Source organism: Ictidomys tridecemlineatus, chromosome 13 (genome assembly GCF_052094955.1).
Source record: "Ictidomys tridecemlineatus isolate mIctTri1 chromosome 13, mIctTri1.hap1, whole genome shotgun sequence".
Lineage (NCBI taxonomy): Eukaryota > Metazoa > Chordata > Mammalia > Rodentia > Sciuridae > Ictidomys > Ictidomys tridecemlineatus.
Window position 1 is genome coordinate 87,757,850 of NC_135489.1, and position 16,425 is coordinate 87,774,274.

Genomic DNA, 16,425 nt, shown 5'->3' on the forward strand with positions numbered 1-16,425 from the left:
CAGGAAGTCTGGGCAGCAGGGACGTGGGGAGGGGGCTCTTTGCTTCTTGGGTTTCAGGCACCTTTGGTGGTGTTCATTGTGCCAGAGCTGGCAGCCAGGAAAGGAAAATGGCCTTGGACTTTTCTTTATAGGAAAGTCACAGATCTCCCCCTCACAAATCTAACCTAGAGGTGCTCTGCACTGAGCTATACCCCAGCCCTTTTTAGTTTTTATTTTGAGACAAGGGTTCACTAAGTGGCCCAGGAAGCTTTGAACTTGCAATCCTTCTGCTTCTGTCTCCCAAGCACCTGGGAGTACAGGCATAGATTTGTCTCCAGGGATCTGCACCCCTTTATTTCCCCCAAGAATAGCACCCCATTTCCTTCTGCTAGGATTGCTAGGTGGGGTGAGGTGCAGCCTGGAGCTTCCTGGACGGGGGGCCCCATCGACACCCAGCTTCCACGGAGGAAGGTGCACCAGAAGATGGAGCCAACCGGAAGGAAAGAGGGACCAGGGGAGGGACAGCTGATCCCCACAAGGTCCTCGGGTGCCTGTGTCCAGCTGTGCTGCTCCCTGGCCCTGGGCAGCACGAGGCAGAGCGTTGCCTGGCCACCAAGTGTCCTGCCCTGGAACAGCGCAGCACCAGGCACCCAGGGTAGGTGTCCAGCAGTTTCGTTCGTTTCTGAGTTTCCTTTGTTTCTGGAAGTGCTGCTTAAAGGCCTCTAGTCAGAGGCTCAAGCTTTGAACCCCCTCCCACAACTGCCAGGACTCACTGAAGACCCCCTTCTAAGGAAAAAGACAAACCCCAACCCCAACATCTGACAGCTCCTAGCACCTCGTATCCAGAGACTAAGAGCAGCCCCTCTGCCGGAGGCCCTGGCCTTCACTCCCCTGGGGACCTTTAGTAACCACTCCACATGCTGAATGTCCCTGTGTGATGGGTTTACTGCAGCAGGTGAGGCCCCAGGGGTCTGCTGCACACACGTGCTCCCAGACACCCCCCTGGTCCCTTCCTGGGCCACGGGGCCCCTCCTGCCTCCTCCATCCGGGGTGTCCTGCTGCACACCCCAGACCAGGTGTGTTGAGCTTGCCCTTTCCCTGTGTCACTCCCAAGCAGCAGTGGCCAGCAGCACAGGCACATGTGGCAAATAACACAAGAGCGTCTTGGAGAGTTTGTCACTGGAAGGGCATGTTGGGGTGCAGAGGCTGGCCGGGCCCCAGCGGCGGTGTCTATCTGTTCATGAACCAGCCCCTGGTGGGTGACTTAGGAGAAGGCTGCTCTTCTGTGTCTCCCAGGACTCGGAGCATGTACGTGCCTGTGTAGATGAGGAACCGTCCCATCACCTGGGCGGTGTAGGACAGGAACCGCAGAAGACTCCTGCAACAGAGCAAGATGCAATGCGTCGGGCGTGGGGCCTCCCCTGAGGAGCTGACAGCACTGCCGGCCAGTGGCCACTTCCAGGCTCCCGGGCTGGCCCAGCAGCCGTGGAGGAGGTGGGGCCTTGCTGAACTCCCTCGGGTCAGGTGTAGGGGAAGGAGGACAAGAGGGAGTCTCAGGACACGGGATTTGTGGCCCTGCCACTGGTATCTTGAGTGGGCTGGGACCTGCCATAACTCATCTATACAGGCTGTCCCTTAGCTACTGGGAGGACAGACATGGCCTGCCCTGGCTTCTAAGGGAGGGAGGGAGGGAGGGAGGGAGGAAGGAAAGAAGGAAGGAAGGAAGGAAGGAAGGAGAAGGAAGGAAGGGGAAGGAAGGAAGGAAAGAAGGAAGGAGAGAAAGAGATAGAGAGAAAGAGAGACAGAGAAAGAGAAAGAAAGAGAAAAAGAGAGAAAGAGAAAAAAGAGAAAGAGAGAGAGAAAGAGAAAGAAAGAGAAAAAGAGAAAGAGAGAAAGAGAGGAGACAGTGATAAAGAGAAAGAGAGAAAGAGGAAGAAAGAGAGAGAAAAAGAGAAAGAAAGAGAAAGAAAAAGAAAGGGCTGCGGATGTGGCTCAAGCGGTAGCTTGCTCGCCTGGCATGCATGCGGCCCAGGTTCGATCCTCAGCACCACATACCAACAAAGATGTTGTGTCCGCCGAGAACTAAAAAATAAATATTAAAAATTCTCTCTCTTTCTCTCTCTCTCCTCTCTCACTCTCTCTTAAAAAAAAGAGAGAGAGAAGGAGAAAGAGAGAGAGAGAGAGAAAGAGAGAGAGAAAGAAGGAAAGAAAAAACATAAGTGGAGTTCCTATTCTCTGCCTGGTCCCAAACTAGAAAGGACTTTATCCAGTTTTTAAAATTCTATCACCTCACAAAATGGCAGCAGGTTGGCCATGGCTGAATCTGTCCCCTGGGAATGGGTCCCCCAAACCTGAGCCAGGAGGGCCCACCACCCCTGGGAGGTGACGCCTCTGACATGAAGGCTTTGGTGAGCTGTGGCTGCTTGTGGTGCCCTAAGAGTTATCAGAAGACAAGAATCACCACAGAGGAGAACGTGGTGGCCACGCCGGTGATCCCAGTGACTCGGGAGGCTGAGGACGAGGATGGCAAGTTCAAGGCCAGCCTCAGCAAATTTGTGAGACTGTCTCAAAATAAAAAGGGCTGGGAGTGTCACTCAATGGTAGAGTGCCCCAGTTATAAAAGGAAAAAAAAAGCAACAAGGAGATGAATTTGCCACTCAAGGTGGGGTCTGGGTGAGGCTCATTTTCTCCATCATGTTTTCCGAGTTGTAATTCTCCCACCTTAAAAATCCAAACACCCTCTTGCTCCCATCTCTCCTGGGAGCCAAGATCTCACCACTACTGAGGGACACAGCCTGGGGGTCGGCCGCTGATGGTTCACAGGGAACCTCGTGCAGGGGCCAGGGTGAGGGGAGCAGGTGGAGTCTCCAGCCCCTCTCCTGGCCCAGTGCTCAAGGCAGATCAGAGCCGTCCTGCAGCGACAGGACAGAAAGGGAACCTGGGTCCTCAGAGGGCCACAGCAGGCCTGCCCGGGGAGTGCAGAGAGCAGGGAAGGCCCAGCAGAGACTCCAACCCCCCAGACCTTCAGCCACTGCTCAGCCTCCCCCGGCTCGCCCTCCACAGGCTGCGCTGTGATGGAGGTTTCTGTTTTCTTTCTTCCTTTGTTCTTTTTCTTCTGTGGTACTGGGGTTGAGCTTAGAGGTGCTCCACCACTGAGCCACATCCCCAGCCCTTTTAATATTTTATGTTTTTTAGACAGGGCCTCACTAAGTTGCAAAGGCTGGCCTTGAACGCATGGTCCTCCTGCCTCAGCCTCCCCAGTCACTGGGATGACAGGCTTCAGCACCTGGCCAGGACTCAGTTTTCACGAGATCATAGTGTAGTTCTACAAGAGCACAGGTGGCTGCACTTGAGCCTGCGTGATCCTAAAGAACTTCTCATTTTAAAGATGATGAGGTGGAAGCTCAGAGAAGTTAAGTAACCTGTGAAAGGTCACAAAGCTGCTTACTCAGAGGTATTGTAGATGTCCCTCTTGTTCGAGGACCCACTCTGAGGCTCCCTCTGAACACACACTGTATTCAGTTTGGATGAGGGTCCCCTGAAGCCCACCTGCTAAAGGCATGATTTCCCCACGATGCTACTGAGGAACCCATGGGAGGCAGGGTGGAGGAGGTGAGGTCGCTGGAGTGCCCCTCAGGGCACCTCTCCCCGTCCTGACTCCCCAGTCACCGGGCAGTGAGCAGCCTCCTCGCAGGGGCTCCCTGAGGAGGAGCCGCCTTGTCTCAGGTGCAAAAGCAACAGGAACAGTGGCATTGTGGGTGCTCTACAAAGTTCTATAGATTTCCAGGTGCCCCTATATAGGATGATGGGGCATGTGGGTCTTTGGAGGGAGAAAAATCTGTTCTGGGTTGATTTTGTGTTTTGTGAAGCAAGTCTGGCTTGGATGTAACTGTGCTCCAAATGGACCGAGGGCAGGGGAGCACCTAGGACAGCAGAGGGACAGCAGGACAGAGCACAGAGAGGCAGGCTGGGGACAGCTGGGACAGCAGGCAGAGCACAGAGGAGCAGGCTGGGGACACCTGGGACAGCAGAGGGACAGCAGGACAGAGCACAGAGAGGCAGGCTGGGGACAGCTGGGACAGCAGGCAGAGCACAGAGGAGCAGGCTGGGGACACCTGGGACAGCAGAGGGACAGCAGGACAGAGCACAGAGGAGCAGGCAGGGGACACCTGGGACAGCAGAGGGACAGCAGGACAGAGCACAGAGGAGCAGGCAGGGGACACCTGGGATAGCAGGACAGAGCACAGAGGAGCAGGCAGGGGACACCTGGGACAGCAGAAGGACAGCAGGACAGAGCACAGAGAAGCAGGCAGGGGACACCTGGGACAGCAGAAGGACAGCAGGACAGAGCACAGAGGAGCAGGCTGGGGACACCTGGGACAGCAGAGGGACAGCAGGACAGAGCACAGAGGAGCAGGCTGGGGATACCTGGGACAGCAGAAGGACAGCAGGACAGAGCACAGAGAGGCAGGCTGGGGAGCACCTGGGACAGCAGAGGGACAGCAGGACAGAGCACAGAGGAGCAGGCCGGGGACATCTGGGACAGCAGGTCAGAGCACAGAGGAGCAGGCTGGGGAACACCTGGGACAGCAGAGGGACAACAGGACAGAGCACAGAGGAGCAGGCTGGGGACATCTGGGACAGCACAGGGACAGGAAGAAAGAGCACAGAGGAGCAGGCTAGGGACACCTGGGACAGCAGAGGGACAGCAGGACAGAGCACAGAGGAGCAGGCTGGGGACATCTGGGACAGCAGAGGGACAGGAAGAAAGAGCACAGAGGAGCAGGCTGGGGACACCTGGGACAGCAGAAGGACAGCAGGACAGAGCACAGAGGAGCAGGCTGGGGACACCTGGGACAGCAGAGGGACAGCAGGACAGAGCACAGAGGAGCAGGCTGGGGACATCTGGGACAGCAGAGGAACAGGAAGAAAGAGCACAGAGGAGCAGGCTGGGGACACCTGGGACAGCAGAGGGACAGCAGGACAGAGCACAGAGGAGCAGGCTGGGGACACCTGGGACAGCAGAGGGATAGCAGGACAGAGCACAGAGGAGCAGGCTGGGGACACCTGGGACAGCAGAAGGACAGCAGGACAGAGCACAGAGAAGCAGGCAGGGGACACCTGGGACAGCAGAGGGACAGGAAGAAAGAGCACAGAGGAGCAGGCTGGGGACACCTGGGACAGCAGAGGGACAGCAGGACAGAGCACAGAGAGGCAGGCTGGGGAGCACCTGGGACAGCAGAGGGACAGCAGGACAGAGCACAGAGGAGCAGGCTGGGGACATCTGGGACAGCAGAGGGACAGCAGGACAGAGCACAGAGGAGCAGGCTGGGGACATCTGGGACAGCAGGTCAGAGCATAGAGGAGCAGGCTGGGGAACACCTGGGACAGCAGAGGGACAACAGGACAGAGCACAGAGAAGCAGGCTGGGGACATCTGGGACAGCAGAGGGACAGCAGGACAGAGCACAGAGGAGCAGGCAGGGGACACCTGGGACAGCAGAGGGACAACAGGACGGAGCACAGAGGAGCAGGCTGGGGACATCTGGGACAGCAGAGGGATAGCAGGACAGAGCACAGAGGAGCAGGCAGGGGACACCTGGGACAGCAGAGGGACAGCAGGACAGAGCACAGAGGAGCAGGCTGGGGACACCTGGAACAGCAGAGGGACAGCAGGACAGAGCACAGAGGAGCAGGCTGGGGACACCTGGGGCAGGAGAGGGACAGCAGGACGGAGCACAGAGGAGCAGGCTGGGGACATCTGGGACAGGAGAGGGACAGCAGGCAGAGCACAGAGGGGCAGGCAAGGATGGGCCCCCAGGGAGCCCAGCATGTGCAGACTCCCGAGGTCGGCCCTGTCCTACCTCAGCATGGCTTTGAGCCCTGTGCAGCGGATGTCGTAGGACACTGAGTACATCTCGTACATGGTGGCCTTCACGTTGAGGCAGCCCAGGAAGTCCTTGGGGTTCAGCTTGTACAGGTCCAAGGTGACTCTGGCGATTCCTGACTTCTTCGGCTGCCTGCCGACTGGGCCGTACTTAGCACCCTGCAGGGCAAAGAGGGGTGTGAGGGGCCTTCCCCCCGTGACGCTCCAACTCCAGGGGTCCGGTCTGTGTTCCCTTCTGTGCTCTTCGTGGACTCTCCTGAAGGTCACTCAAACCCGTCGCCACCTGAGCTAACCAAGTCTCTCAGCAGCCCGCAGCCCGACTGCAACTGCGCTCACACGCGCGTAACCACGGACTTTCCCTTCACTCTCAGGGCAGGGCCTTGGGAGGACCTGGCTGGCCTCGACCTGGACGGCCAGACCTGCTGAACCATGTGCAGAGCTGCTGTGGCTACAGGGCTGGTGAAAACAAATCCCACTAAAAGCTTCCAGAATGTTCTTGCTGCAGTCATTCATCTTGTTCCCTTCACCCTGTCCCACACCTAAGGGATGAGATTCTGGTTGACGTCTATGTTCAAAGCACAAGAGGCCCAGCTGCCCTTTGGGGGTAGAACGAATTACTCCTCATCTGGGAGTAGTGTTATTACTATTGTTATTATGGTTATTTTTTGGTACTGTAAATTGAACCCAGGTGTGCTTAACCAACTGAGCCACATCCCCAACCCTTTTTATTTTTTGAGACCGTATCTTGCTAAGTTGCTTAGGGCCTGGCTGAGTTGCCGAGGCTAGCCTCAAACCCTCGATCCTCCTGCCTGGGCCTCCCGATTTCCTGGGTTACAGGTGTGTGCCCCTGTGCCCACTCAGTGAATACTGTTTTAAACTGGTGCTAACCTTTCCTCCTGCCACAGCTGATGGCCTCGGATTCCTTTCTGACTTCTGGAAGCTGTCATCAACTCCCCAAATGTCTTCCTCTCGTGTTGGTCTTAAGCCGAAAGGTCGACACAGAACTGACTCACACGGCCCAACTTGGGCACGTGGTTTCTAGGACCCACTGATGGTCAAGGCAGAAAGAAACAATTTGAGCCTTCCTCTTCCTTCAGGGTCCTGAGGCCCAGAGGCCAAGGAGGGGACACCTGGCAGCCACTGCTTGTTGGAGGTCCTCATCTGGTTCACCAAACCCTGACAGGCAGGTAGGAGGGGTGAGGGCATCCACCCTGCAGGCCGGAGAGGAGGCTCTGGGGGGGGGGGTGTCCTGGTGCCACCCCCAGAGGGCTCCACAGGCCCTCAGCTGCCCTTGATGGGACACGCCCACATCCCCAGGGACTGTGCCTGGGAACGCAGTGGCTTCCTGGGCCACCACTGCAGGACCTTTCCCAGCCCTGCGCAGGCACCCCATGTGTGTCTCCTTTACAAACACACACACCTTCCCATTGTCAAGGTCAGCCACCAGAGAAGCAGGGATTAAGCTGCACACTCAAGGCCTGTGGCTCTGGAGGACGGAAGCCCCTGTGAGGGAGCAGGGCCTGCTCATCCTGGAGGCTGTGGGGAGGCAGGAAGGCTGCCAGAGGCCGGGTTCCCCGCCTGTACAGCCTCCTCAGCTGAATTGAGGCAAACTGTGTATTCAGTTGTGTATATAAACCTCTGCTGTCCAGCAATAAGGCGGCTCCTGCTACCTCGGGTGCCCGCTACTTTTGAGTTCTCGCGGAGTTTCCGTTGAGTTCTAGAGAGTTCCCATAGGGTTTGGGCAATAAAGTAGTTCCTGTTTGAACCTACAAGTGGCTCGTGAGCTCCCAGTGATTTGTGCCCAGCCAGACTGCGGCACTTTAACAACAACAAAAATATATATTTTTTAAAATTTTGAGACAGGGTCTCACTGAATTGCCCAGGCTGGCCTCAAACTCGTGATCCTCCTGCCACAGCCTCCCGAGTAGCTGGGATTATCGGTGTGCACCATTGTGCCCAGCCCAAATCAATGTTTTCTAAATGACCAATGCATGGTGTTACAAAATAATCCCTGGGAGAAAGCGCTTCTCAAAGTGCAGGGAAGACGGACGGACTCAGTGCCACAGAGGAGACTCCACACTGTAACTAACCTGGCTGAAACCACCACTTGGTGAGTTCTGGTGCAGTGTCAGAGAATATCCTAGATGATATGAAAAATCTGTTAAAAACCTGCTCCCTCTTCCAACTACATATCAGTGTCAGGCCAGACTTCCATCCAAACCATACATTGCAACAAACTGAATACAAAAGTGGATTCCAGTATTTAGCTGTCTTCTATTAAGCCAGGCATTAAAGAGATTTATAAAACAAAAAGTTTCACTTCTCATTTTGTTTGGAAAATAGTCAACTTTTCATAAAAACACGTGACTAGCCAAGCTCAGTGGGACATGCCTGTAATCCCAGAAGCTAGGGAGAATGAGGCAGGAAGACTGCAAATTCAAGGCCAGCCTCAGCAATTTAACAAGACTCTAAACAACTTAATGAGAATCTGTCACAAAATAAAAAATAAAAAGAGTTGGAGATGTGGCTAAGGGGTTGAATACGCTTGAGTTCTGTTTCCAGTACCAAAAAAAAAAAAAAAAAGGCTTAAGTTAACCTATATTGGGTTATTTTTTTAATGAATTAATATATATTTTTAATTTCTTTAATTTTTACTCCTTCCTTTTAAAATTTTTTATTACCAGGGATTGAACCCAGAGGCACTTAACCACTAAGCTGCAGGTCTAGCCCTTTTTTTTTTTAAGAGAGAATTTTTAATATTTATTTTTTAGTTTTCAGCGGACACAACATCTTTGTTGGTATGTGGTGCTGAGGATCGAACCCGGGCCGCACGCATGCCAGGCGAGCGCGCTACCGCTTGAGCCACATCCCCAGCCCAGGCCTAGCCCTTTTTAATATTTTATTTAGAGACAAAGTCTCACTAAGTTGCTTGCGGGGGTGGGGGGGTGGGGGTGGGGTGTCTCACTAAATTGTCTCACTAAAGGCTGGCTTTGAACTTGCAATCCTCCTGCCTCAGCCTCCCTAGCTGCTGTGATTACTGGTGTGTGTGCCCCTGGGTTCAATTCCCAGTCCTGGGGGGGAGGGGGACAAAAAAAATCAAGTGAAAACCGCTAATTGACAGATGTCTATTTACTGTACTGACATAAGCCAACTAAAGCTATTTGGGATCCTCATTGATTTTTAAGAACACAGAGGACCCTGAGGTCAAAAGAGGTTTGAGGGTGACTTTTCCTTGGGTCTTCACTCAGAATTGTTGAGGGATATTCTAGGATGCCTACAGCTGTACTGAACACATTTTCTTTTTTTTTAATATTTATCTTTTAGTTTTCAGTGGACACAACATCTTTATTTGTATGTGGTGCTGAGGATCCAACCCGGGGCCGTACGCATGCCAGGCGAGCGCACTACTGCTTGAGCCACATCCCCAGCCCCCATTTTCAGTTTTTGTTTTGTGCCCTGGGCCTGGTGCATGCTAGGCAGGTGCTCTGAGTGACTCCTAGCCCCATGGCATGGCTGAAGACCATTTCTTTCAATAAACGTGTAACAGCTTATTTATGTGTATTTACCCAGGGATACACTGCTAGGTGTGTGTGTGTGTGTGTGCATGTGCACGCATCTCCATTCTCCTGTGATAGACAGGTGACCTGCTTCCAATGCTTACTGTCATCCACTGGTGACATGGGTGCACTTATGCATGGGTCTACTGATGTGTGGGACCAGTCTTGGGGCACACGTCTAGGGATGGAGTTCCTGTGTCCTGGACGGAGCCTCCCCTCTATGGGATCAAGTCAAATTCTTTGTAACACCGCTGGGTGGCAGTATAGGAGCACTTGCTGCCCATATCTTAAAAAACAGGGGAAAAAAATTTAACAGTCTAATACCAAAGTTGGCAGTATGACCTTACAGTGGTGCAACTGGATGGTTGGTTGTTTGCACAATTGTTTTACGTGAGTTCCTCACATTTGCTGAATCATCGTCCTCTGTTGGGTCTTGTTAACAACACCTCCACCTCCTCCTCTCTTTGTGGCCTGTTGTTTTATTTCCTTTATAGTGGCTCTAAAACAATGTGTTTCTTTCTGTTTTTTGCAGTACTGGGGACTGAACCTGGGGTGCTTAACCACTGAGCCACATCCCAGCCCTTTTTATTTTTTATTTTGAGGCAGGGTCTCTCTAAGTTGCTGAGGCTGGCCTTGAACTTATGATTCTCCTGCCTCAGCCTCCCAGGTAGCTAGAATCATAGGGATGCACCATTGTGCCTGGTCTTTTCTGATTACCTTTTATTCTTTGTTACTTTGGGTTATCTTTTAACTATTTTGGAAAGTTTTACTTTTATTTCTTTTTTGTGTGTGTGTTACTGGGGATTGAACTCAAGGAAGTTTTACCAACCACTGAGCTACATCCCTAGTTCTTTTTGAGACAGGGTCTTGCTGAGTTGTCCAATGTGGCCTCTAACTTGTGATCCTCCTCCTTCTGCCTCCCAAGTCACTGAGATTACAGATGTGCACCACTGGGTCTGGTGGAAAGTTTTATTTTATTTTTTAAATTCTGTTTTTAGTTGTAATTGGACACAATACCTTTATTTTATTTATTTGTTTTTATGTGGTGCTGAGGATTGAGCCCAGCATCTTGAACATGCTAGGCGAGCACTCTACCGTTGAGCCACAGCCCCAGCACCTGGTGGAGAGTTTTAAATACACAATGTTATCCTTTGTATGTTAGGAATGCAGCTTCGAGGACTTGATAGTTCTGACTTCATCATTTCTGCTCATTTTTTCCCTGCGGTGCTGGGGAAGGGGCCCACTGCCTAGCATGCTAGAGAAGCCTCGCCCATGTGGACGCACAGTGCCCTGTCCTGTGCTTTGTGCTTGAGTGGTGAGCGCCCCTTGCTAGGACTTCAGGAATGGAGGCTCCTTCAGCCTGGGTCAACCTTCCTTCCATTTGTTCCCGCTGGTTACCTTGGGAACCAGCACGGGGGCTCAGGAGGGTCTCGCTGCATAAAGACGATCCAGTGACTAAGCTCTGGCCATCTGGGCCTCCTCCCAGCTCTTGGCTGGAGTGGTCAGGACCAGCAGGGCCTAAACACTTAGGAGGGCAACATGAGGCCACAGATGGTCAGGAGAGACCCTCATGACGCCCGGCTTCAAGTGGCCATCCACACCTCACCTCTCTTTGGGTCAGTCCCAGTCTTTCTCTCCTGTCCTCCCAGCATCTGTTGAAACTAAAGCGCCTGGTCCCCGAGGTCAACGGACCCCCAGTGGGGAGGCCCATGGGGGGAGGGGGTGTCCTGGGGGGACCAGGTGCAGTGGTTTCTGTCTTCTCTGGACTCTGGCTCCCACAAACATGTTGGCCTCTGAGTTTTTTTGTTTTTGTTTTTTGTTTTGAGACAGGGTTTGCTCTGTTGCCCAAGCTGGCCTTGAACTCCTGGGCTCAAGTGAGCCCCCTGCTCAGCTTTCCAAGTGCTGGGACCATGGGTGCCGGTGACTATGCCCAGCTTTATTTCTCTCTCTCTCTTTTTTTTTTAATATATTTTTTAGTTGTAGGTGGACACAATAGCTTCATTTGTTTTTATGTGCTGAGGATGGAACCCAGTGCCTCAACACACAAGCAAGACAAGTGCTCTACCGCTGAGCTACAGCCCCAGCCCCTTTATTTCTCCTTTTGAAGGTCAGTGAGATGTTTTAATATTTTGAAGATGTTTTAATATATTGCTTTCTATTTTATTGTTCTTGAGATATATGATTTATGATGCTTCCAGAAATAAAAGGCTTCCTTTGTGGCTCACTTTGCCGAATCTCTCTATCCGTGCTGCTACAGTTTGGACCTTGATCGTCTCCCAAAGGCCCTTATGTTAAATATTTGGTCCTCAAGGTGGCGCTATTGAGGTGGTGGGGCCTTGGGAGAGGCCCTTAGGTCACCGAGGGTGTGCTCTTGAGGGGGACTTGAGACCTGCTCCTCTCTGCTCTCTTTGCCCTCTGGCTGGTGACGGAAGCAGATATGCCCCTCCATTTGTCCAGAGGAATGAGGCTAATAAGTCATGAACTCGGCCTCCCAGTCAAACCTCCCTTTTTAAAAAGCAATCATCATGGATACGGTGACTTTTAGTTGGCTGTGTCAGTGTGTCTTGCTTCCTGGGGACTAGGCCATCCACAGTCACCAGGTCACATCTGTTGCTTTAGAAGGGTCTGTGGCTATTCACTGGCCAAAGCCTGTTCCTTGGAATTACATTTTAAAATTAAATACCGAACCCAAGTTTCCCGGGGGCACACAGGAACCCTTCGAGGGCAGTGGATTCACTTAGCAGACAGAACCCAGCACATGAAAAGGAGTGCAAGTTAGTGCCAGGGCAGGGGCAAGCCCACTGGAGCTGTCCAGACGACAGGGTCACGGCTTACCTGCGTCCACTTCTGTCCTTTCTCCAAGATCATGAAGTGTGTGTTGTCTCCCAGGCTCTGGAAGAACTCCTCCGAGTCCACCACCGTGCCGTCCTCCTCCAGCACCAGCGTGACCAGCCCAGCCGTGATGACCAGGGCATCCAGAGTCTAGGTGGCAGCGAGGTAGAGAAACGGCATGAAGTGGACATTTCCGTTGGACCACCCAATGACATTTGTGATGTCATAGTTTTCAGAAGAGTTGGCTGATTTGAATACAGTGATTTTTCTTGAGATGGGAACACAGGGCTGGCTGTGTTCCCAGGTTGGCCCCAAACTCCTTGGCTCAGACAATCCCCCTACTTCAGCCTCCTGAGTAGCTCGCACCATAGTCACATGCCCCTGTCCACAGGCCTGGCTTAGATAAAATTGTAATGGCAAAGAGATGCATTGACTGAGGTCCATAGTCAGTCTTTGTTTTGAGAAAGAGATTAAGATTTAAATGGTACCCTCTTCCTAAGAGACACAGGATAAGCGATCACACTGAAAGTGCATGACCAATGGCCACCTGGTGATATTCGGAGGGACAGGCAGAGCATGTGTGAAGTCGTGAGAGCTGTAGCCCCAGGTGGCCCGAGGTCTAAACCTTTCTTTGGAAGCTGCTCCTTTAACATCTCACGGACATCTTAGAGGTACACTTGCTGGGAGTCTGGGATTCTTCCTTACTTGGAGCTCTAGGTCAGTGTTTTAACTAAGGACTATTCTATCCTGGCTTTTATACCTAAACCCAGACTCCCCGAGTCCCTGGATTCTCCCTAGTCAAAGAAACAAGGCCGCTTTGTCAACGCAGCAGCTGCTGAGTTTCTGTGTCCTCACCTTTCCTGGTGCAGAGACAGTAATCACCCGTCTGACGACCTGGACCTGCCCTACCCACTTAGAAACAGCTCCCCCAGACTCTCGAGGCTGAGAGGGACTGCCAAGCTGGACAGGAGGTCTTTCTCAACCTTTCTGCCTTGGCATTGTGTGGCACCATGTCCTTGGCCCCAAGCTGGTCGAGGGCACCTCTCTGGACTGGCATGAGTGGCTGTGGCGCATGATACCTTGCTGATGAGCTCCTTTAGGCTGCTGGCCATCACCCCACGCCGGCTGCTTCGGTCATGGTTGGAGACCCGGAAAGGGCGAGCTGGGTGCATGAGGGGCGTTAGCAGGACCTTCTTGGTCTGTGATCCCATAAATGTCAGGGGCCTGAAAGTGGAGACGAAAAGAAAACAATTTTGATATTGCTTTGTGTGTATGTGTGTGCGCTGGGGATTGAACCCAGTGGTACTCTACCACGGAGCTGCATCCTCAGTCCTTTGTATCTTGAGATAAGCCCTCACTAAGCTGCTCAGGCTGGCCTCCAATTTGTGATCCTCCTGCCTCAGCCTCCTGAGTAGCTGGGGATACAGACATGTACCACTACAACTGGCTTTAGTAGAGGTTTGAAGTACATATAGAAAATGCACTTGTAGTATTTGCAACTAAAAGAAAGAAATTTGGGCTGGGGCTGGGGCTCAGTAGTAGAGAGCTCGCCTAGCACAGGTGAGGCCCTGGGTTCAATCCCCAACACCACAAAATAATAATAATAATAAAAAGATATTGTGTCCAACTACAACTAAAAAATAAATGTTAAAAAAAAGAAAGAAATTCAATGGTTGCAAATTACTAAAACTTACACATACATCTCCAAGGAAGAAACAAGTCATATGTCAAATTAAAAAATTTTCATCTTTATTCCTATTTTTCCAGAATGTTGAAAGTCTATGAGGTAATGGCTTAAGAAGCATGTTAAGGCCATCAAATTAAAAAGAAAATTACATTTAACAAATATGAATGGATTTCAGAGCTAAAAAAAAAAATCCAACAAAACAATTCCTAGCAGCCACAAAGTAATTAAGCAGAGTTAGAGGATTAAGTGCACGCATGTGCAGCATGCGCGCGCGCGCGCGCACACACACACACACACACAGAGTCATGTTTGCATATTAAGACTATACCAGAAATGTTTAAGATACAGATACCAGTCACTGTAGCAATCGACCAAGTTTTTGAAGTTAACTTAGTTAAACCAAGAACAGCACAGCCACAATCATAACTTTCTTTGGAAGAACAAGAAGGAAAGATCTTCAGGCCCTGTGTCACATGACACTCTGGAGTAAGCACCACATTTTCCAAAGAATTAAAACTATGTGCCCAACACTAAGCTAGGCTAAAGCTCTTCCATGCCACACATGCAGCGTGATTCTTCTCTGTCACTGGCTTTAGGTGGCTGGGGGCTGCTGAGCTGGGATGCAGCCCAGGGTCCTGCACGTGGCCAATATGTCTGCACTGAGTCACAGCCCTGGGCTCCAGCATCAGTGTCCATCAGTGTCCCAGCTGTGCCCACCCATTTTTTTTTTGAGAGAGGAGAGGGAGGGAGAGAGAGAGAATTTTTAAAATATTTATTTTTTTAGTTTTTCGGCGGATACAACATCTTTGTACGTAGTGCTGAGAATCGAACCTGGGCCGCACGCATGCCAGGCGAGCACGCTACCGCTTGAGCCACATCCCTAGCCCTGCCCACCCACTTTGGGTGATCAAATAGTGGCTAGATATTTGGACAAACACTCTTCCGGGTACATCTGGAAAAACAAAATACAGGCTTTATTTTTAGGACAATATTGTAGATGATATAAAGTGACCACTTTGCTGCTTCCTAAACCTTACAAATTTGCCTAGATAAACTCTCTGGGCTAGATTGGCATTGCTCATGGACAAAGGCTTCTTTTTCATATTTCCTATGATGCCTAACTTAGTGCTAAGAACACACGCTTTAAATCACAGGTTGTCTGACTTGAAGCTCTGCTGATGACCTACCGAGGACTTTGTGGGTGAAAACCCAGCGTATGGTAATAAACCGACTCTCAGAAACTGCCAGGTTGAGTTCCTGCACGGAGCCCCATCAGCCCCTTCAGGAGGTTCTCCATAACAGTGTGAGTTTGTCCTTATCTCTGTGTCTTGCCAACAGATTGGCCTTCTGGAGTCAGGAGGGTAGTGTTTGTTCTGAGCGTACTCAGCCAGTGCCACAGTCCTCGTAACTACTTGCCCCCGTGTACTTGCTATGGCCAGCAACACCCTAGTGATCACCATGCCCATAGAAGGAAAGGGTCATCCCATCTCACAGATGAGAAAACTGAGGGTCAGAGTAGCTTCCAGGGCACCTGGGTAATAAGGGAGAGGGACAGACAGGACAGGGTGCCTCCTCTGTCCACAGCCAAGCTTCTTTCCTCTTTGGTGGGGGCAGGGGGGGGTAGGTCTTGTCACAGCACATCCCGAGCTCCAGCTCCCGGCCAGTCCAGGGAGCTGCTGGCAGACCTGCTCTAGGGTACACCAGTGTTTCCGCTTTGCACCCGAAACTCCCTTTCCTTCCAGGTAAAGTGGCTGTACAATGTGTCCAGAAAGCAAAGCCAACAGGAAAGTGCCCCTCAGGGCTCCTGGACCGGGGCCCTCATCAGGATGACCCATGAGCAGGTGCCCACACCGGGGCAGCAGGGCCTGGCCCTCGGCCTCTCACCTCTCACCTCGATTTGGAGGAGCTGCACGGGTGTCTGTTACGCAATGCAATGCAGGAGACACAGCTGTTGATCCAACAGGACACTTCCTCGTCTCGGGTGACCTAGGGAGCAGGCCAAGGGGATGACCCCCTCACCCTTCCCTCAGAACCTGGCTTAGTCCTCAACCTAACCACGACTCGGAGGCTCGGGCTACCAGGTAAGGAGGTCGAGGCCAGAGCAACAAACACAGAATGGAGCTCTAGGTCCAGCCCCGACTCTGCTAAAGTACTGCTGCCCACCGGGTGAAGCCCTTCCAGAGTAGGGGACCCTGGACTCCACCTGCAGGGCCCGCCTTCTCTCCCAGAGCCAAAAGTCACTGTTGCCACCCCTGGGCTTCCAGGGTCTGTCCTCAGAGGCCAGGCCTGCCTGCCAGGCCATTTCCTACCTTCCTACAGCACCTAGCCCAGATAGGGACAAAGTCAGAGACAGGCAGGCCCCACCCCCTGGTGGCCAAGGGCACACCTGTGGCCTAGTTAGCTGGGGCCCAGTATTGCCTCCTTGTGACACTCACACTCCAGGGACAGCACAGCTGAGGAACTCATGTCCCTATTGTCTTTGCC

At 52.3% G+C, this 16,425-nt stretch overlaps 1 protein-coding gene across 4 annotated transcripts in view; it reads right to left on the reverse strand.

The window, feature by feature from the left end:
* Nucleotides 1-904: 904 nt before the first annotated feature.
* Nucleotides 905-16,425, reverse strand: part of Cidea (cell death inducing DFFA like effector a) — a 30,777-nt gene continuing 15,256 nt past the window's right edge. For 2 of the 4 annotated variants that reach the window (XM_078030429.1, XM_078030430.1), the window contains exons 2-5: nucleotides 13,334-13,478; nucleotides 12,258-12,404; nucleotides 5,843-6,024; nucleotides 905-1,357 (exon numbers count right to left, since the gene is read on the reverse strand). In XM_078030429.1, the coding sequence (XP_077886555.1) occupies nucleotides 1,210-1,357; nucleotides 5,843-6,024; nucleotides 12,258-12,404; nucleotides 13,334-13,478 (622 nt within the window). In that variant the 3' untranslated portion in view covers nucleotides 905-1,209. Of the gene's footprint in view, nucleotides 1,358-5,842; nucleotides 6,025-12,257; nucleotides 12,405-13,333; nucleotides 13,479-15,832; nucleotides 16,260-16,425 lie in introns of those variants that run through there. The other 2 variants (XM_078030432.1, XM_078030431.1) reach the window with 2 other exon arrangements.